This window comes from Uloborus diversus, chromosome 4, assembly GCF_026930045.1.
Source record: "Uloborus diversus isolate 005 chromosome 4, Udiv.v.3.1, whole genome shotgun sequence".
Classification (NCBI taxonomy): Eukaryota; Metazoa; Arthropoda; class Arachnida; order Araneae; family Uloboridae; genus Uloborus; species Uloborus diversus.
Window position 1 is genome coordinate 72,140,246 of NC_072734.1, and position 23,064 is coordinate 72,163,309.

A 23,064-nucleotide genomic window follows, 5' to 3' on the forward strand; every position below is an offset into this window, starting at 1 on the left:
GAGTGCTTTAGATGTGTAAAAAAGTTTCCACAGTTCAGAAATAGGAATAGTTTTTAAAATTAGAGAAAAAAATAGAAGTTCCAAAATGTGGGCCAAAGTAGCCCGTGTTTGCGGTACATAGACGTTAGAGATACGACATCTATGTTCAAAATTACTACATCGATAAAATACATAGATATCAATGTCGCACCACCACTAGCTGTTGTTAGGAAATGAAATTATTCCAGTATGCATATAAGCAATTGACTTACTGGTTTAAATGAAGAGTTCTTTTGAATACAAGACTATTTGAGAAAACAAGGAAACTGCAATACGTAAGTCGTAGAATAATAAAAACTGTTGAACCATCTACTCAAGCAAAATAATCTAGAATAATGAACAACTGTCGATTTGTCTTTAAACAATCATGCATGACGCAAAATGAAAGCAAAATGTTCTAATCTGCATCGTATCTTTAGCTTCAAGAATAAAAACCAAAGATAGATATAAACCTGTTTCTACGATATGTATCACCCTGTTAAAGATAATATCAATATTTTTTATGGAAGTTTTCAAGGTCGAGATGAGTTGTGCCTCAGCAGTGTGAAGGAATGCTAGCGATTTTCCGGGATATTATGTAAATGCAACAATATACTTCTTTTTAAAAACCAGTTTAAAGACATATGGGTGTTTCGAAAAGAGTGTTTAAGAAAGAAGCAGTCTTCTCTTCAAAACTATGTCTATCAAAACAATCTTTAATTTATTCTTTTCTTATTTCGTTTATTTATTTATTCAACCAATATCTGCTGTTGAAATTTGACCGCCACTCGTGAAGAGTTCATTATACTGAAGAGACTAAAGCGCAATCCAGGATCTACGTTTTTGAATCAGACGCTTTTAAGTTACAAAACTCGGCATTTCATGACGCAAGATTATATTTTAATGTAAAATAAGTTATTTAATATCTGTACCTCAGAGCCAGAAAGACGCAAGTCCAAAAATTGCGATTTTCTGTTTATTAGTGCTTTGTATGTAGAAGCATATTTTGCATCGAACCATGTGAATGCAATTTAAAAAAAAAAAAAAAAAAAAAAAAAAAATCTTTTCAATTTTTTACTAGGGTTAAAAGAGTGCGTCATATCCTTTGCATGCGCCAGAAAAAAGTTTTTTCTCTCTTCTGTCTATTATAATGTGACTTACGTTCCTCTGGCTCTGAGGTACAGATATTTAAATTCGGAAAAAACGAGCTGATGTGTGCATCACATGACTTCCTATTACTCCAATTTAATGTCATTTCCCTATTATTGGCAATTTTAGTGTGATTCAATAGTTTACCCTCTAAATATCACCAACAGTGGCCAAATTGAAACCAGATTTAAAAATAAAAAGTCGCCAAATTTGTGCCAAATTGGCGACAAAACTTGGTGCCAGAAGACTGACGATATATCGCCAAGTGTCCGCCAAATCGTAACACCACTCGAGTTTACATCGAAAGTTACTATGATTTCCCCCAAAAAAGAGGCAAAAGACTCCTTTAGAAACACTCGAATGCAACCAAAAGGGGAGGTGCACATCTAGACCCCTAGGAGTCTACGTACAAAATTTCAACTTTCTAGGACATACCGTTCTTGAATTATGCGACATACATACGCACATACAGACGTCACGGGATGAAAACTCGTTGTAATTAACTCCGGAATCGTCAAAATGGATATTTCGCGTGTCTGTACGTTCTTGAGCACTTATCCACGTGTGGTCGAGTTTAAAAAAAAAACTCAACATTCATTCGGGGATTAGGAAAATGGAAATTCAGGCCGATTTTTGGGTGAAATTTTTTTTACGAATACAATACTTCTATTTAATTTCTTCTATATCTAATATATAGAAGAAAGTATTGGATTCGTGCAAATTTTCGAATTTCGACGGATTCGAACGTTTTGAGGTGTGCTGAGTCCATTTCGACTATTTTTGGAAAATGTCTGTCTGTCTGTGTGTGTGTGTATGTGTATGTATGTGTGTCACGTCTGTGTGTGACCAGTTTTTTGTGGCCGCTCTACAGCAAAAACTACCGCATGAAATCGAACGAAATTTGGTACACATATGTGCCCGTATGTGAACTTATGCTCATTGGTTTTTTGCGCGAATTCCTCCAAGGGGGGTGGAGCAATGAGACGTTTTTTGAGTTACGCGTGCTTGCTATTCCTCAGGAAGTAAGTGGCGGAATCAAACAAAATTTGGTTTATATGTTGCCATTAACAGGAACAGGTGCTGATTCAATTTTAGTGTCAATAACTCAAACGGGGGGTTGAGCTATAGAACGTTTTTTGTCGTCAATTGTGACTGCTGTATCTCAAGAAATAATGAACGGAATGAAAGAAAAATTTATCGGCAAGTAGCCCTTAGTGGGTATAAGAGCTGATTTTATTTTTGTGTCAACAGCTAAAAAGGGGGTAGCGCAATCGCCCGTTCTTTTTTTCCATTGTGAGTACCCTATCTCAAGAAGTAATGTTACGTTCTGGTTGAAATTTGGAATATATGTGAATCCATACGTAAACAGGCTTTGGTTCAATTTTGACGCCAATCGCTCCAAGAGGTGTTGATTTTTTTTTTGCGAATAAAAATAGCTTTATTTATGCAACAATTCGGAACTCCAGCGCTCGAATACGCTACCTTGCGGTGATTTATAAAACTGCGAATGCAACTAAAACTTTGCCACGTTGCGTTCCATGTGTGTCTGTTGACGTAAACACAGGCAGTTTATTCTGAGTATTTATTAACGCAATCGATGTGTCTTAGTTTGCTTTCAGCTACAGAAATTAATTCGTCCCTTAGTAGTATTCTCGAGCTCCTCAAAATAATGTTAGTTTTCATTATTTCCTTAATAATAGGTGAAAGCGAAAATTCTGGATTAACAAACTTGGATAACGTTCTACAAGGTAAAAATTTTTATTGTTTTGTATGAATTTGTAAGAATATGGGAGTTTTTTTAATCTTAAATTAATTAAACTTACCATATTTTACAGCAGCATTTAGTTGGAATGGAGAGTATGCAAAATATTTTCTTGAATATATTATCGTAGAACAAAATGAATAACCGAGAAAGAATTTACTTTATTTCTTTTATTCTCAGCTGAAAGGTATCGCCAAATTTGTTTAGGGTTATAATTTTGGCATTGGGCGAGCAAAGTAGCCATGGCGAGATTTCGCGTTTTTAGTTAAACCATTTTCAATTTTTATCATGAGTGGAATAAAATGGTAGTAAGATTACAGAATTCGATAAGTAAAAAGAAATAATTGTCAATCAACTGAAAAGAAAACTACCACCATATATCCGTGAGAATTTTGTTGATGATTTGCATAACATGACACAATTAAATCGTAACTCAGAAATTAGAAAAATCGAAACAGAAAATTTTTAAATTAACCGATTCGGGAATTCAAGAGAAATAACTCAGCTACAAATGGAAAATAAGCGCTAGCCAAGCAAGGCAAAGAAGTATCATCTTCTTTCGATAATAATTTGTAATGTCATATTAAATTTTCTAGCATTAATTGTTATTCTTGTCAGGCCACAATTATTATTTAGTTTTATCAAGAATTGATAAATATCGAATTCAACATCGTGAAAATGGCTGCTTAGAACTACGAACTACGTACTTTGCATTAATGTTTGACGTTTAGTAATGCTTCTTGAATTCTCATTTCTTTCTACGTGGGTCCGAATATCAACAAGACTTTGAAAATTAATTTAAAAATAATAAAGCGAAACAATCATACGTACGAACAAAAATCACAACACTTTTAGCATTTTCTTCGTTACCATGTGCGTTTGTTTTAGTTTTCAATTCCGCCATTAGACAGTGACTTCAGTGCCCCCTATAGTTCGTTGGAGTTGCGAATAAGAAAGATAAATCGTAATAGATTGTCGTCTGCGTATTTCTCGTGATTTTAATTGTATGGAAATGATCGGAAATATTATCTCAATGATTTAAAATTTTTAACTGTTGCCATCTTATGTTTGTTAACAAATAAAATATTTGTAATTAATTCAAGCAAGGCTTTTAAAATAACTTTCAATTTTCGCTCTTTGCTTTGCTTTTGCAATTCGCAACTCCAACGAACTATAGGGGGCACTGAAGTCACTGTCTAATGGCGGAATTGAAAACTAAAACAAACGCACATGGTAGCGAAGAAAATGCTAAAAGTGTTGTGATTTTTGTTCGTACGTATGATTGTTTCGCTTTATTCTTTTTAAATTAATTTTCAAAGTCTTGTTGATATTCTGACCCACGTAGAAAGAAATGAGAATTCAAGAAGCATTACTAAACGTCAAACATTAATGCAAAGTACGTAGTTCTAAGCAGCCATTTTCACGATGTTGAATTCGATATTTATCAATCTTGATAAAACTAAATAATAATTGTGGTCTGACAAGAATAACAATTAATGCTAGAAAATTTAATATGACATTACAAATTATTACCAAAAGAAGATGATACTTCTTTGCTTTGCTTTGGCTAGCGCTTGTTTTCCATTTGTAGCTGAGTTATTTCTCTTGTATTTTCGAATCGGTTAATTTAAAAATTTTCTGTTTCGATTTTTCTAATTTCTGAGTTACGATTTAATTGTGTCATGTTATGCAAATCATCAACAAAATTCTCACGGATATATGGTGGTAGTTTTCTTTTCAGTTGATTGACAATTATTTCTTTTTACTTATCGAATTCTGTAATCTTACTACCATTTTATTCCACTCATGATAAAAATTGAAAATGGTTTAACTAAAAACGCGAAATCTCGCCAAGGCTACTTTGCTCGCACAATGCCAAGATTATAACCCTAAACAAATTTGGCGATACCTTTCAGCTGAGAATAAAAGGAATAAAGTAAATTCTTTCTCGGTTATTCATTTTGTTCTACGATAATATATTCAAGAAAATATTTTGCATACTGTCCATTCCAACTAAATGCTGCTGTAAAATATGGTAAGTTTAATTAATTTAAGATTAAAAAAACTCCCATATTCTTACAAATTCATACAAAACAATAAAATTTTTTTACCTTGTAGAACGTTATCCAAGTTTGTTAATCCAGAATTTTCGCTTTCACCTATTATTAAGGAAATAATGAAAACTAACATTATTTTGAGGAGCTCGAGAATACTACTAAGGGACGAATTAATTTCTGTTGCTGAAAGCAAACTAAGACACATCGATTGCGTTAATAAATACTCAGAACAAACTGCCTGTGTTTACGTCAACAGACACACATGGAACGCAACGTGGCAAAGTTTAAGTTGCATTCGCAGTTTTATAAATCACCGCAAGGTAGCGTATTCGAGCGCTGGAGTTCCGAATAATGCAGACATTGGGATGGTCGTCAAGTTTTTTCATGTGTAATTTGGTTTTTGTTGGGAATATTGCTTCCTCGTCAAGCATGGGGAGGGATCAGAAAAAAAAGAAAAATATAGAAGAAAGTTTCGTGATGGCCACAACATACTAGTTTGTAAAAGGAAGTAAAAGCGGCTATTACAAAATAGTAGCGAGTTCTTATGGTGGAAGAAACAGAAACTAAAACTAAGAATTAAGTCTCGCTTAACGACACAAACGATGCAGATAAGTCAAGACAATTGAATCTATTATTTCAGAAAGGGTTAAGTAGTAAGGGTTAAGTATAAGTTCTAACAAATGAAATTTTTCAGAATTCAATAAAAAGCGATTATATCATTCAAAAATTAACCAAGTCGAATTTTTGCGACTAATCTAGTCAAAAGTATGATCATTACTTCACCTTGAATTACGTTTTATTTCGTCTCTGAAATTAAATGTTTTTCGAAAGTTTTGACTTAAGCCCTTTCTGGAATCAATAACCTGAAAATCTAGATTAGAGTGATGAAAATGTAAATCAAATAAGAGAGATTTATTTTAAACTGTTTAAAAGTTAGTAAGGTAGAACTACAATCACATTCGATATCCTAGTTATGGGCTGTCCTCAAATGATATCATGCTTTGAGGGCAAACTTGAGAAATTGTGACAGTTTGTGACAAGGGGGGTGGGAGAAAGTAACAATGTGACACTTTTTAAAAAATGTAATCTTAATATATATATATAAAATGCTAATGTGCGTACGTAAAGACAGGGTTTTCTCTATCACCACCGATTCCAATCAACTTCTGCTTAGGATGGTAAGCACCCCTTGGTCTCCTGGTGGGAATAAGGGAGTTTGGTCGCGGTGGATGGAAGTGGGTGGTTGTTTTTTTGTGGCAAAAAGGTGAAAAAGTATATGTCTGTCCTTTTCTAACTTATGAGAACTACGAGAAAGTTCATAAAAGTTTAGGAATAGTCTAGAAAACTCTAGAATGTGTGCAACTGTTACAATCGATCTAGATTGTTCTAGAAGATTTTCAATATTTCTAGAATGATCTAGAACGTTCCAAAACATGCGCAAACGCTACAATCGACTAAGAATGTTCTAGAAGGTTCTAGAAACTTCCAGAATATTCTAGAACCTTTTAGAACTTTCTAGATCATTCTAGAAAGTTCCAAAACTTCTATAAACGTTATAATCCACTTAGAATGTTCTAGAAATATCCAGAATGATCTAGAACATTCTATAATTTTTTAGAATGATCTAGATAGTTCTAAAAATGTGGACAAGTGCTAAGATCTATTTGTAATCTTCTAGACTGTTCTGGTACTAGAAATTTCGATATTCGAAGGTATATAATCCGAGAGACAGTAACTTTTCGTCAGTTGAATCGTGCATCATCAATAACATCATCGAAGTCAGTATAATGACTGGTAAAGACAAAGGACAAATAGTATTTATACCACGGATACCTTTAATATCAAATGGATTGCCTTTTACTTTTAAACGCTTACAATTCCCGGTGAAGCTGGCTTACAGCATGACTATTAACAAAGCACAGGGTCAAACATTTCAAATATGTGGCGTTGACTTAAAGGAACCATGCTTTGCACACGGCCAATTATACGTTGCATGCTCACGAGTAGGATTATCACCTCGAACTTTGTTCATTTACAGTTCGGACAATAAAACTATAAACGTAGTCTATAAACAAGTATTGTAAAAAGAAACTAAAAAGTGTGAATGTATAATAGTATGTAATATATATATATATATGTATTTGTCATATGTTGTATGTTCAATATAGCATGTAAATAATTATAAAATAAAACATAACTTTTCAATCAACTAAGATGTTTTGTATTTTAACTTATAATTATTTCAGTTTCAATTAGTTAATTAATTTGTTATACTCTCTATACATCGCATGCTTAATGGTCGACTAAGTCTCTCAATATTTAAAATAGAAATCTATATTATCTACGTTAAAAAGAGAATTGTTAAATATTTTATGTACCATTAAACATGCAATGTATTTTAACCCGAGCAACGCCGGGTTTTGCAGCTAGTATGTTCATAAAAATAGCATGACATAAAACAAGGGGGGGGGGGTGAAGTGTGACACTTGGTAACAAAGAGGGGTGGGGGTCAACAAAAGTTGGAAAAGGTGTGATATGGCCACCCCTTAACAGGGTGCAGGAAAATAGGATTGTTAACTTTTCTCCAATGTAAGTATTTCTTTAGACAACTAATAGAAAACTTCGTCCAATGTGAAGGAAGTTGCATTCATTGATTCATGAAATTGCTTTATGTTATTACATGTCTTGGCAATAACATATTTCCTTTTTTTTTTGATATTTCCATTGAATACCAGATATAGATTAAAGATTAAAAATGAAAGAGTATTCATTTATAGACGTTTTTATATTCATTGAAATTCTAGTTATTCGAGATACGTACGTACATCAATACATACACGTATGCACATACAGACGTGGCGAAAAAAACTCGTGATAATTAAGTCGGAGATTATCAAAATGGGTATTTCTTCTGTTAATATAAATTCTAGGCTAAAATATGCAAGCTCGGACGGGCGAAAAAATAAACTCAACGTTTGATCGCTAATAAGCGACTATTATGAGCGCAAATTTTTTCGCGATCACATTTCCTTTAAGATAAATAAGATACTAAATAGCACTATATATTGGCTAATAATTAACTCATTGAATAAAAAAAAGATTACTATCAATTATCTATCCAATAAACAAAGCGAAGAGTTCCGTCGAAAATGCAACGTTTTCACAGACGGGAATGAAAAAAAAAAAAAAAAAACTGGACGCTATTGAGAGATTTTAGGTAAACCCCCTCCCTTCCATTAGAAAACTCTAGGTCTTAATGTTGCGGTATTGTCGTAATGAAGAAATATTTTATTACAGGGTCGATCCCCCCCCCCCCCAAAGGATGATGGCACACTCTCCCAAGCACGAGGGTCCCGAAATAAAATTTAAAAATAATCTAAACCTCCCTCCCCCCCCCCCCATCAGAATTAATGACGCAGTCTAAGCCCCGAGACCACTCTCCCATTCCACCTTGCTTAATAACAACGAAACGTTTAAACTCCATTTAATTTATGAAACTAAATAAGAGACTAAATAATAAAGAACTAAATTTGTATGATGAACTAAAAATTATGTACATAATGCTTGTCGTGAATCAACTCCCCCTCGCCCTACCTAAAAAAATTCTCATTACAGAAAACAAGAGATAATTGCTCCTCGCTCTTCTTAAAGAAATGGAAAGGTATCAATGAAAATATTTCAGGTTTTCAGAAAGTGCATGTTTCAGACGAACGTTTTCGTGGCTCAAGTGAAATCAAGGCCTTTTTTTTTCTCCTAAACACTATGCCGACAAAGGTAGTCGGAATGAAACAAAAGGTGAAAAGAGTTTCACAATGATTCCAAATCTCTTTGACACTTGTTCAAAGTCTGTCTTAAACCGGAAGCGCTTAGTTAATTTCATTCTCTACTGACCCCGTTCTCATAAACGGGCCCCATGAACAACTTTTGCAAGAATTGCTTCATCACGGAGCTATTCTTCCCCGACAAAATTCTTAAGCTTCCTGCTGTTCAAGAGCCTTTCGTTTACATTTGGAAAACCCTCCGGAATTTAGAACACAATACAGCAAGGATATCATATCAGAATCGGAAAGTGTATCAGGAAAAATATAGTAATATTTCTCAACATCTCGTTCTTCTTTGAAGGCTATAAATTACGGCAGCAGTTCGTTCGAAAAAAATAGATGTATATGTCATGTATATACTAATTCAGTTAATCTTTGATTACCAATATGTAATAAAATATAATATCCAAAAAAGAAAGAAAGTTGAAAACGAAATTTGATTTTCACCGAATCAAATAGATAAAAAAAGATGGCAACGGAGCTAAGAAAATATATGAACTATTGCGAACTTTTTTTTTTTGTTTTTGATAATCTTTTCTATTTATTTTGAATATGTTTAATATAGATTGAGTGCAGTGATCTATAGCATTCAACTGTCTTTCCAAAAATAGAAAATTCTTTCACAGCAATTTTAACGAAATAGTTGATAAATTATGTGAAAAACTGATAATAGTAAAGTACTTTGGGGATGGCAACAAACGAGTTCCCAAATCGGACGGACGTCAGAGTAAAAAATCTAACAGGAAGCAAGCAAGCACCAAGTAAAACTACACCTACACCTTTAATGAAAAAGCTTGCAAGAGTTCTAAAAAGACTGGAGTTCAACAGTCGCGGGTCATCTTTGTTTAAAGGCATTTCAAATGAAGTTAAGGTGCTACTTACATACCAATGAAGTAATCGTTAAATGATATGTGGCACATAAAAAACTCTTAGAAAACGGGTTTTGCATTTCTTATCTCAACGATATTTTTTTCATGGAAATGGCTTTCTTTAGTCAAACAAAAGTAAAAGGGAAATATTGCGTCATTTGTAATGAAGTATCTAAAGTCTGAATGTTAAGCAATAGCTTGATTGTTTTTTTGCAGGATTGCTCATTAATGACAGGAAAGAAAATATGCTCTTTCCAGAGGTATAGAAATCCTTACTTGGGTAGCATCAGTCAGAGATTCGTAAACTATTCTAAATAGATTAAAAAATCATTCCGCAAAACTTGTTTATTATTAGGTAAAAACATTTTTGTCTATTACTTCATCAAGTTGCCTTCATCAAGTTGCATACTGATGTTTAAAACTAAACACCTGTAAAAACTTGTTTTGTTCTAAAGTTGAGATTTTCAACCACTTTCCGCGGAGTAATTTTGCAGGCCTTCGGAGATTCTTGCCCGTCGGCATTTAAAAAAAAAAAAAAAATCCAATTCAAAAAATAGTAATAACATTTTATACATTTTCCAAGTTAATTTTATGGTCATTTTACCTAATTTTTGATTTTGTTTTCTCGAAGTTTTTTCTTTACTTATGTTTTAATTCTATCAGCAGTAATTACTTATTGTATTTAGATATTATTTTAAGAAATGATAATACAACTTGAATTTGGCTTCTACTACAGTTTTTTAATGACGAGTAGTGTTTCTTCATAAATCATTTCCAGTCGTAACATTCACCATCGTGTTCATAACTTATTGATTTTAAAAATTTAAGAATTATTACTTAAAAAAATAAAAATTTAAAAAAAAAGATTTTTTTTAATTCCTAAATGCACCGTGTTGCCATTTGGCAACAAACCCAGTTTAGTCTTCTAAAATAATATAAGAACAAACTGAAACTTTGTAGTTTCTAATAACCAATTAAATACTCAGGCCCGTCCGAAGGGGGGCGGGCGAGCGGAGCCCCAGGCTCCACGAAATAAGGGAGCGCCGCAAGGTGCCCCTCGTTTTGACGGAACATTGCGACATTCACACGAAATGAGGGGCGCTTTGCAGGGTCCCTCATAGTATGAAATGCTCCGATTGTAAAAAATTAGGGGCGCCTTGCGGCGCTCCCTCATTTTGTGTAGCACAGATACACAGTCATAGACACACAAAATAGAGAATCATTGCAATGACTATTTTTTTTTTCCTAGGGCACGAAAATATTCCTCTTTGAGAGTCTCCAAAATATTCGTTTCCTTTGTATCATTGCAGCAGATACAATTTCTGAGAATATAACTGCTTAGAATCAAACAAAAGGCACTTCTTTGTCTGGTTCTAACCAAATTTGCTTGAATTCTGCCCCTGCGTGCAGTGACGTAACCAGAAAAAAATTTTAAGGAGGCACATTGAAAAAACAAAAAAATTTTTTTCTTTTTAATCGGGTAGGAAAAAGATTAAAAGGTGTTCGGTCAAAAGTTTGAAACTTTTAGTCTTAAAAACATAATTTTAACCTTAAAAGCACGATTATAGGCCATGTTTATTGACGTTAGGGTAAGGAAGGGAGCTCAGAGAATGTTTCCGATAGATTTTTTTTTTAATAGATTAAAATCAATTCCTTCTCCTCCTGCAAATTTTCGAAATTGAAGTTTCAAAAACGCAACTTTAGACAAACTTTGAAGATTTTATGTATTGGAGGATATGGTACATTTCCCCGGAAAACTGTTCATAATTATAGTCCAAAAAATTTTAAATTTTTTGTAAGTGTCGTTTGCAAAACCCATTGCTTATGATTTTAAAGAAAGGCGGCATGGGGATCCGTGCGAGAACATTTTCTTAAACTCAAGTCTTAAAACTCGATTTGTAAGGCCATATTTGTTATGATTAGGGCCAGTGATTATTCGAAATTAGAGTTCTAAAAACGCAATTTAGAGCGATTTTCGGTGTAGTTGAGTATTTGTAAAATAAACACATTTTTCTATTTATAATCAGCTAATTATTTATTAGTGTTCTTAGTTTGATCAATACGAATAACCAATTCAGTTTTAATTGTTTGTTTTTTTATCTTTTGGGATAACATTTTACTAGATAAATATTTGGATTTTTACCACTTCCATTTTTCAAAAAGTTTTTGTGGCATTCATGTTTTACGAATATTAGAAACAGATTCATTGCTTGTGTTTTAATTTGTATTATGTATAGCCCTTTGATTGTTCTGTTCATTAATATGCAAAAAAAATCAAGTATGACTAGTTCACGCTTATTCTACACTGATGTTATAAACCAACTTGATTTTTCTATGTGTATGGAGGGCAGGGATGCCAGAAAACTTTCGCCCCGGGTGCCGTCAGCTCTTCAGACGGCCCTGAAAATACTCATTGATGATGCTATTAAATCAATTGCAAAACTTGTAAATGCACTAATCTGATGGGAAACAAAACTAGCTTCCTTTTTTTCGGAATTCGTAAATTTAAGAGACTTAAATTTAAGTTCAGTTAAGTACTCTTTAATTCATTGTAAACAGAATGAAATTTTCCACTCAAATGTTAGACTAAGTTTTCATTTCAATAAGTTTTCTAAGTTGTCATTCTCCCCCCCCCCCTTCAGCTCGTCCGTACATGCATTAACGTAGTTAACAGAAATGTATATTTTGGCCATCAGTGAGATAGTTATAACGAGTTTTCTCGTGATGCCTGCATGGATGTATGTTGGCTACAGTTTGGCGATATATCCGCAAATTGTTTTGTCATCAAAAAGTAGACGCCGAATACATGTCAGTTTGGCGATAGTTTGCGAGATCCCCCCGTACATACAACGTTCAACATTGTCGCCAATTCCGTCTGTAAAACTGTCTTTCCTGCATCTGTTTCAACAATCAGGGAAGTGTAAATACAGTAAATAGTCTTGAAAATCCGAGGTAATTGTAGCTCACGGTTACGCCAAAGAATATCTTTGGTTACGCTACCTCGGATCGCTGAAAACTGGGATTATCTGGAAAATTCTTAGCGATTTAAAGATTAACGCTTTTCGGGCGACATAAGAACGTAAAAATATTAGTTTCAAGTCGTTTTTCGCGTCAAATTGTTTTCTCCAAAGAATATTTTGTGACACGAATCTTGTTGAGACCAACCTCTCAATTTCTTATTACTTAAACGTATGCACTAAAGGAAACTTCATATTTTACTAGTGCAAGATTTCGAGTTTTAGTTGATATTGCAAATCATAGTTTGAGCTATTAATGCCAATAAAGCATCTCAAATTAACCGGAACTTTTGAGACTGTACTGTATTTAGAATATTCTTCTTTTAGCCTTAAGGTTCTTTTTAAAATGTATCTCTCCAAACCCTACTTTTTGTACTCTCCATTTGGTTTTTGCTGGTGCGATTTCAAACTCAAAATAAATAAATTAATTAAAAGAATAAAATTAAAACAATTACACAATCTCCATATAAATGTTTACATTTAATGGTGTATTTTTCCCCGCTCTAATTTTTAACTTCCAGTATTATAGTAGCTGCATTATTTTGATGCGGTTATGAAAAATAACCCAAATATCAACAGTAGTCTTGAAAATGTTAGTCCAATTCTGTTTCTAAAAAAATTATGTATCCCATACTTTTTATAGGTTAGGCACAAACTAGACTAGACGGTAAAAAAGCTAGCGTGATTGCTCAATGGATAATGGGTTGGCCCCGTTTATTGTTCTTTCGCTCACGTCTTGTTTGCCTGAGGTTTTCAACTCCCTGTAGAATAGAGTGACTAAATTTTTTAAGCGAAAAGTCGGGATAAAACCGCACAACATCCCCACTTTTCAAATGAGAAGTACGGACAAAAGTTGTCGTGAACTGGCTCATGTACAATATCAGACAGTGGCCTAAAATTTTCAAGGAAAATGGGCTGCATTTGTAAAGCATAGATATAGGCATACTACATGCACGCATTGCCCCCCCCCCTCCCGAAAAGGAGAGTGACACAACTCAAAATTTTGCACAAACGCACCAACTATTGATTCAAATTTCAATATCTAAATTTAAGGCTCTTTCTTGCCACAAAACTCGTACAAAGTAAGCTTGCATAACCGGTGCGTGGTGGCGTAAAAGCGATATAATCAATTATAATCACTAGCAGTGCCCGCACGGCGATGCACGTGCTAAGTTAAAAAAAGTCCGTTGAACAAAAGAAAAAAAAAAAAAAAATCCACGCCCCCCCCCCCGTCTTCTAATGTTAAATGATCATTTTTCTTCAACTAAAATGTGTGCACACCTTCTCAAAAGACCTATTAAAGTCTCTGGAATTTAAAACTATTCATCAAAAGATAAACAGTAGCTTTAAAACTCAAAGTAATCCTTTAAATACACAGTTCATCGCTTAATGCGGCAAGCAACCCATGCGCTACCGTAACACTTCCCTTCAGCGAGTGCAGCGGTTTTTTTCTCTGCAATTTAAAGTGTTTCGCCAAATAAACTAACAATCACAAATGAATATTACGACAAATCAAATTATTTAATTAGATATGTAACTATCTTCAACTGAAAGAACGAAAACAAACGTTGAAAAAATTTGGGAAACAAAACCCAATAGAAAAATGCTACAAAATCAGATTATGTACCTCAACATCGAAAACAAAACTGCATTCAAAAATCTATTCGCTGATCACAACAGCGTAGCATGTTGTTGTGTGATGGGTTCCTCGCAGCTATCGACACTGTCGGCCAGCGCCCTCTCGAAGAGTTAACTTACCCCACCATTTATTTGGAATTCATAGAACTAAACGTACCCCGCCATCCATTAGGAATTCATAGAACTAAACAATTCAACATATAATTTGCAATTACAAATATTTCAGTCAATTTTATTTTTAAAAAAAATAACCTATGACCTTCCTCAATAAATGGACTATTCAAAACAGAGTTTTTCAATTCGAACCAGTAGTTCATGAGATTAGCGCGTTTAAACAAAAACTCTTCAGCTTTATATTATTAGTTAATTAATAAGATAAATACGACAATGATATATATATATATATATATATATATATATATATATATATATATATATATATATATATATATATATATATATATATATATATATATATATCAAATCATTTTTAGCGATTTTCTCTGAAAAGTACCCTAGAGATTTGCCACGTGGCTGACTCAAACCTACGCCCACTGGATCGCGAAGGAACACTTTCAGGCAGAACCACCCTGGCTACGCATATTCTGCGTTCCAAGCATTTTATATTATAACATAAATTTTCCCGTTTTCATAATATTTTTTATACCTGCTGCACTCCTATTAGTCACAGTGTAATGTTATATAGTCTTAGTCAATGAATGGGCTATTCAACACAAAGATTTTTTAATTCGAACCAGTACTTCCTGATATGAGCGCGTTCAAACAAACTGTTCAGCTTTTTTAATTAATTAAAAAGAAAAATAAGAATGATACGTCATATAAACTTTCTTCACAAATCATTTTTAGCCTTTTTACTTCTTTTTCCAAAAAAGGAAGTATTGTATTCGCGAAAAAGTTTTCACTCAAAATTCGGCCTTAATTTCCATTTTGCTCACCCCCGAATTAATGTTGAGTTTTTTTTTCCGACCCAATCACACGTGGATATACGCCTAGAAACGTAGAGACACCCGAAATATCCATTTTGATGATAAGATAAGATAAGATAAGATAAAATTTATTAACAAACAAAATACACATACATAACAGTAAGCAAAATTAAAAAAGTAAAGTTAAAAAAAAAAAACTTACAAATTATAAAACATAATTACAAAAAACATTAAGAAAATCGTGACTATAGTTCAACACGAGTTAGTATTAAATTTAACACTAAAGAGCGCCAAAGGCACTGTCCGCAGTGTTTTTTAATTGATTTAGTATGCAGTACAAACACAAATATGTATTAACAGAAATATTTACAAATTAATTTTACACAAGTAGTAAAAATTTTACACAGAACAATTATTGGACTGTTTGATTCCAGAGAAAAAAAAAAAAAAAAAACACAATAACTCGCATTTAAACATTCAATAGTATAAAAATTACAATACAAAATCCCCCCCGGTTGGCAAGTCAGTATATTTTATCAGCTAAAAGTTAATTGTTGATACAATGTCATTATTTTGTATATATTCATTGACCCCTTTTTTATATTTTTTAAAGTTCTTCTCATTCCTAACATCTTCCGTTAGTTCATTAAACAGCCGCGGTGCCAAGTAAAAGAATTGTTTTTTAATAATCGTTTTATTTGGTTTTATAACTTTATATTGTTTACCTGAAAATCGAGTATTATATTGTTTTTCATTAATTTCAAACCAGTTATTGTTGTTATGCAAAAAATACAATATTCTCTGTGCATATATTTCTCTGATATTATAGATTTTCTCTGACTTTTGTAAAATAGTATCGTTTTTATTAAGCTCTTGTTTAGCTCCATAAATTATTTTCAAAATTTTCGCATAAGTTCTATTTAAATTGGTAAGATTTGTTTCATAATCGCCTCCCCATGCACAAATACCATACGTAATTATTGAGTTAATCCAAGCATAAAATAAACATCTAAGAAACTTTTTCCCAACTATATTTCTCAATAGATAGAGCCAATGTATTCTACCTCTTAATTTTTTCACAAGTTTATCAGTATGGCATTTCCATTTTAAATTTTCACTAAAAGTTATACCTAAATAATTTATATTTTCGACTCTTTCTATGGTAGGGCAGTTACAGTTATTTGTGCAGTCACATGTTGGTTCGTGATATTTTATGCGTAAATCAATTTTATTAATTTCATTCTTTTTTAAATCAAACTTTATGTATTTTGTTTTATTTATATTAAGAGATAACATATTGTCAGTTAACCATTTATTTATAGCAGTTAAATCAAGTTCCATTTGGTTTTTTATATCATTAATGCTCTTTGCAGAATATGTTAATGCTGTATCATCTGCATATAGAGTAATTGTACCGTATAATTTAATGTATGACATGTCATTAATATATATTAAAAAAAGTAATGGACCTAAAATTGATCCCTGAGGGACTCCCGTTTTTGTTGTTTTATATATGACCCCCCGAGTTAATTACAACGAATTTTCTCGCGACGTCCGTATGTATGTATGTATCTCGCATAACTCAAAAACAGTATGTCCTAAAAAGTTGAAATTTGGCACGTAGACTCCTAGTGGGGTCTAGTTGTGCACCTTCTCTTTTGGTTGCATTCGGATGTTCCTAAGGGCGTCTTTTGCCTCTTTTGTGGGGAAATCATTGTTAATTTCGATGTAAACTCAAGTGGTGTTATAATTTGTCGGACACTTGGCGATATATCGCCAGTCTTTTGATCGCCAAGTTTTGTCACCAACTTGGAGACAAATTTGGCACATTTTTTTTTTTAAATTTGTTTCACTTTGTCCACTGTTGGTGATATTTAGAGAGTAAACAATTTAATAACATTAAAATTGCCAAAAATGTGGAAATGACATTAAATTGGAGTAAAGGGAAGTCATGTGATGCACACATCAGTTCGTTTAGGATGTTCTCTAAAAAGTATCCTCGAGATTTGCCACATGGCTGAGTCGAACCTACCCTCACTGCATCACGAAACCTGCACTTTCAGGTCGAGCTGCCGTGGTTACGCATGTTTTTCGTTTTAAGCATTTTATATTATAATACAAATTTTCCCGTTTTCCTAACATTTTAATAGATTTTCCACTCCTATTAGTCATAGCGTGATGTTATATAGCCTATAGCCTTCCTCAATGAATGGACTATTCAACACAAAAAGAATTTTTCAATTCGAACCAGTAGTTCCTGAGATTAGCGGATTCAAACAAACAAACTCTACTGCTTTATATTATAAGTGCAGATAAAAGTTTCATTATTAAGAAGAAAAAATTTCGAACTATGCACAATTAATTTAGACATCAAAAGCTAACCACTAAACATCACACAACGTTTTCGTTTTGAGACTAAATATCTCTAAACTTCCTTTACGTAAAACCTTGTTTTTCTGCAATGATTTTTTTTTTCTTGAGTTGTGACACTATCCTTGTCGGGGTGTGACATGCTTATAAATAGTTCTGTGCACCATGACACCCTCCTCCTCCTCCTCGATAGCAGAAAATGTGGCGACTTCTACCCACCATTGCTCTAGAGATACTTTTCTATTTCTGTGCTGTAAAACCATCATGCCATGTACACTTGTAATTCTAATAGTCAACGAGGATTTATAAACCGTTTTTTCGAGAAAGAGCTTAAAAGTTCGAAAACAGAAATATTGGTAAATGCTGATATTTAGCTTAAATGAATTACGACTTGTTTAGGAACATTTAACTGGAATAAACCCAAACATGAGCCCTATTCATATTTTATTTCAAAAGTAATAGTTCTAAAAACTCGTTTTTCCTTGCGCGGGAAGGCAATTCAAGCAGATACGACGAAAAAAAAAAGTTTTTTTTTATGTTCTGCTAATTTAACTGGAATACTTAAAAGCAAATTAATATCGTTAAAATGCAAAGTTTAAAACAAATTTGAAAAAGTGGGGAAAGAAGAAAATATAGCCCAGCCACATACTATTTTAAACGCGAGAACAAATTTTAAAAAAGGTCTAAATATCTGGAAAGCTCTATTTTGTTGAAGAGTAACAAAATGGAGATGTCTTTACAATGGAACGAATTTCGAGTATGTATTAATTTTTAAGTTAGAGTAAAAAATTTTCTTCCCCCCCCCCCCACATCTTCGTACATTTTGTTTCTTTTTACCTCTCTTTAGATAATTTCAGCCAATAGGAAACTTTTTTAGGGGTTTTCCACAAAATGATGTCATATTTCATCAGCTTTTTGACCCCCCCCCCATTGTCATAAAGTGCCAAATTTCAATATCCCTTCCTCCCATTTTTACCTGTCACACCCATTTTTCATAAACATATTGTTACAAAAAATGCGTGACGTCACACTTCTTGTTACCCTCTTCCTTTCCCTTATCACAATTTCACAAACCCCCTCGCTCTCAAAGTGTGATACCTTTTTTGTGGACAGCCTTTTAGGGAAAAGTGTTTTATCTGATACTGACAAGAGATGACGCCTGGCACAAGGATGGAAAATATAATGCAGGCTCATTATCACAACCTAATGAAGAGGCTGCAACGAATTAACCTTCAAGAAGCTGAAATAAAACCATCTAGTAGGAAAAAAACGTGGTGATAGTAGATCTTGGGGAAAGTGAATGAATGATGACAATTTTAAGTATTGTTTTATCATTTACGAGTAAAAGGAAAACCTTAAAATTTCCTCTTACCTAAAAAAAAAAAAAAAAACAGTTCTAAAGTTTCGGGCTAAGGTACCGGGGACGTTTGGCACTGAGCCGGTACCGACAAAGGATTTCGAAAGTTTTGAGCCGAAAAACTGAACACTAATTAACAATTGACGCGTATGGTGGCAAAAGTAGAAAACTCTTCAAAAACATCTTTGTAAAAATTCACATATCTGTCGCTACACTATGAGTCACAAAAAATTTTCTTGCGTTATTTAAACTATTTTGAGACCATTCGAAACTCTCTGGATGCCTCAAGTTATTGGATTACCTAAATATCGCAGTGGAAAACGGGAAGATCACAATTGATATCTATTTGTTTTAAAGAAATAGTGAAGTCGCACATACCTTAAGAAATGTGTATAATGGATGTTCTTTTTCGCCGTTGATGTCTGTCTTCTTAAACAGCTGGAAATTAGGCTCAAACCCGTTACCAGGTCTTACGTGCCTAATTCCATTTAAAATTTCAGCACCGTTTCCACCTGGCTCTTGCTGTAATTAGAATTAAATTACATTAGGAAGATAAAATTGAACCATATGAACACAAAATTACTGCAATAATACAAGACCTAGCTGTTTTATGTCACCATGAAGTGACTAAGTTAAATATTATACATATACTAAAAATTACATACGAAGCCGACGGTTAAATTTCTAACAAATTAAATTCGTGAACTCTATCTGTATTCTTCAAAAATAATTATCCTCCTACATATTTTTGCCGATGATCGAGTAACCCGCGTGTTTCAACAATGAAACTCGCGTCACGGCATGATAATTTGATAATATGTTTTGATAATGTTTAACATGGAGGGAAAGGCTTTATCGTGACAAAGCTGAACTCGATCCGGTAACTTAACTGTTTTACTGTGTCATTTCAGGTGAACGAAGAAACGAAAAAATGGTCAACAATAACCACTACCTACTGGAGTTTAGGTTAATTCACTGGAGTTAGGGTTAAAATTTCAACTATCAAAATATCAGCAAACAGGCAATGACTTCATTGAAATGTAGAAGCAATTTTCACCCGTCATACCTTGACGTTTCTAGAGCTTGACCTTTCTAGTTAATACATAAATTGTCTGGAAATTTGTCTAATCTGCAAGCATTCATACAAAAAGCAAAGTAGTACAAAACTGAGCTCTTATGTAAGTAAAGTTCATCACAGGACAATTTTAAACCTTTTGAGGCTAGCTTCGTTTGAAGCCGCCATTTTTGTAAACGTTTTTTTTACAGCTCCCTTTACACAGTAGCTTCAAAGGATAAAAACACGAAAAAATCCCTACAAAATAAGAAATTTGGGTTATTATAGTGCTTGTCTTCATCTTGGCAGTGTTTTTGCGTCTCTAATGAAAAGGTCGGTGGCCCGAGAAGCTTATGTAACATCTTGACGTCGAATCTCAAATTACGATAAATGAACAGTTGGTACGAAATTCAATTACACACTTAATTTTTCAGAACATGCAACCCGGGACTACTTACACGAGAGCGTTCGGGGCACGTGCTAAGGGCAGCCAACTTATAAGGAGCTCAAAATTACATATTGCTGTTCCGGTGGAACATTGACGACGTAACTGCAAAATTAATTGAAAATGAATTATTGTCGTCACTGGGTTCAAACATGGCCCCATTCGGAGGAGCACTGACAGATTTATTTTACAACTTTTAGCTACCAGGTCAGTAACTCAACTATGTTTGATTGTATGAGGTAATGAATAAAACAATTTTGTATATTTGGTTCTCCTATAGATTACACCTTTTGCAGTTGCGTCAATGTTCCACAGCAACAAGATAAAAAAAAAAAATAAGTATTTTCAATATGAAATAATTAAACTCACCATCGACAAGAATGGCACATATACCCCCCCCCCCCCCACACACACACACATTTCTCGCATTGGAGAAAACACACGGTTTTAGGCCGATTTTAATTCATTAATTTCAAATCTTACTATACGCTCAAAAAATCATGAAGTCATGTGTACAGGTCGGTTTTTGTAATCTAAATTAAAAGTGTTTTGAAAGTTTTTTTTTTATTTCTTAGTTACGAAATTTTAAAGATTTGTCACTAAATCGACTATGTGTCACCATGGACAAGTTACGAAAATTAACTTAATGCGAGTTTCGTGGCAAGAAAAAGCATAAAACTTAGGTTTTAAATCAACAACTATTAGATTATTTTTTACTTCAAATGAACTTCATTAATATATATATATATATATATATATATATATATATATATATATATATATATATATATATATATATATATATATATATATATATATATTTATTTATTTGAAGTAAATGTTGTTTTTTTTTTTTGGTAAAACATTTGTAAGATTCAAATTTCAAAAATGATATTTTATAATGCTCTTGGTGCTTCGTACTTTGTTCAAATGTGTTTTCCAACATAATTTTCACCATAAATACAAATATCATTAAAATTTCATTACTTTAATTGTTTAAGCTAAACTAAATATTGAATTCCTGTAAGGTGTACTTTTGAAAAAGGTTTAAGGCTGTTTGCAATTTGTTGTCGCCTAAAAATAGTATTTTTGTCTATTGTGATTCAAATTATGCATAATATCTGAATCTTGCCGATTCTCTAAGGAAGCTTCCAAATGATTTTGTGCCCAGGATGCAAACATCTATAAGTCGAACCCTGTATATAACCATTGTAACTCTCATGCACAGTGTGCGTAGCACATAAAACAGTTGATGAAATTAAGTCTTCTCAATGTAACTTACTTCCAATGAATTCGTTGGGATTCGTTCTCCCATTTAAAATTACTTATCCGTTTTTCAACTCAAAAGGCATTCAGAGTCCAGATCATGGTATGAACTCTACTCAAACTTAAGTTTATTGAGGAAACCGAAAATTTCTGGGGAAGATCAGAAAATAAAAATGCATCAGTAATTCCAGCAAATTTTGTACGTTTTTAAGTGACAGTGCCCAACACTAGCCCGCTTTGCTCGGTTTCCTCTTTTCAGAATTCCTGTCCAGTTAACTTAATTTGTTTCAAAAATTAAAAAAAAAAAAAAAATACACTGTGTTTACAAACTATCCAAAAATTTAGATTTTTTTTCGTTTTTTTTTTGGCAACAATCGTTGCCAAAGTTGACGCGAGGAACGTCTTTTAAAAATAATAAGCACCTTAAAAAAAAGTGTTTTTAAAATAAAAGTTGGCATAAATATCTAACCAGACTTTTTTTGCACCAACAAAAATCAAACAACGCGACACATTTCTTGTAAAAAAAAGAAGGGAGTTCCCTTAAATATTTTTCTAACTACAGCACTGGTGAGAATATTTATGGAATTCTTTTCACCATTGGAAAGGTCACGCTATGTCGTTCAATGTCTTGTTGACTGTTTTGAAATTTAACCTTTGCGCAAGTTAAAGCCTTCTAAGCAATGAGCTAAAAATAAAACATTAATGCAATGGGAAAAAAACCAAGAACAAGGTTCCAAAACTGGCAAAATGCAAATGGCCAACAGATTGTAGTGCTATTTTTCCTGACTGGAATGAAGCATGCTATTATTTATGTGAAAGAGAAAATTATAATACTCTATCAACTGCATTGCCATTAAAAATGACAGTTGCAGTCAGGGTTGAAAGCTATAATGAGAGTAAGAATATTTGCACACATTAACAAGAACAATTTGTCACCCATATTATTATTTCTACTGCGTTTGGGGGCATTGTTCATTGCGTAATGTACACCTGTGGAGGAATTCCGAAAAGTATGATAGCAATTTAGAGAACTGAAAATACTTCAAGGATTTCATGAAAAATAATGGCCTTGAACGTAAGACGATATTTACGAGCGTTACGTAAACAGCAGGGTGATTAAAAACAGCTGGAAGTTTTTTTTTTCTTCTCAAGTTGCGAGTTTCACTTTTATCTCCTTTCAACGCATGCGCGTTAAGAAGGGCAAAAAATATAAATGGCTCGGAAAATAAAAACCTTCGTGGAACTCTGAAAACGCAGATCAAATTAACTCCTTGCCTCACTTGATATGAAACAT

General features: G+C 33.2%; 1 protein-coding gene across 1 annotated transcript in view; it reads right to left on the reverse strand.

Annotated features, from left to right (window-relative positions):
* The window catches only part of LOC129220631 (glutathione peroxidase 3-like), a 28,217-nt gene extending 6,398 nt beyond the window's left edge, over positions 1–21,819 (reverse strand). The window contains exons 1-2 of the mRNA XM_054855061.1: positions 21,787–21,819; positions 19,384–19,527 (exon numbers count right to left, since the gene is read on the reverse strand). Of these exons, the coding sequence (XP_054711036.1) occupies positions 19,384–19,527; positions 21,787–21,819 (177 nt within the window). The remainder of the gene's footprint in view (positions 1–19,383; positions 19,528–21,786) is intronic.
* Positions 21,820–23,064: the final 1,245 nt, after the last annotated feature.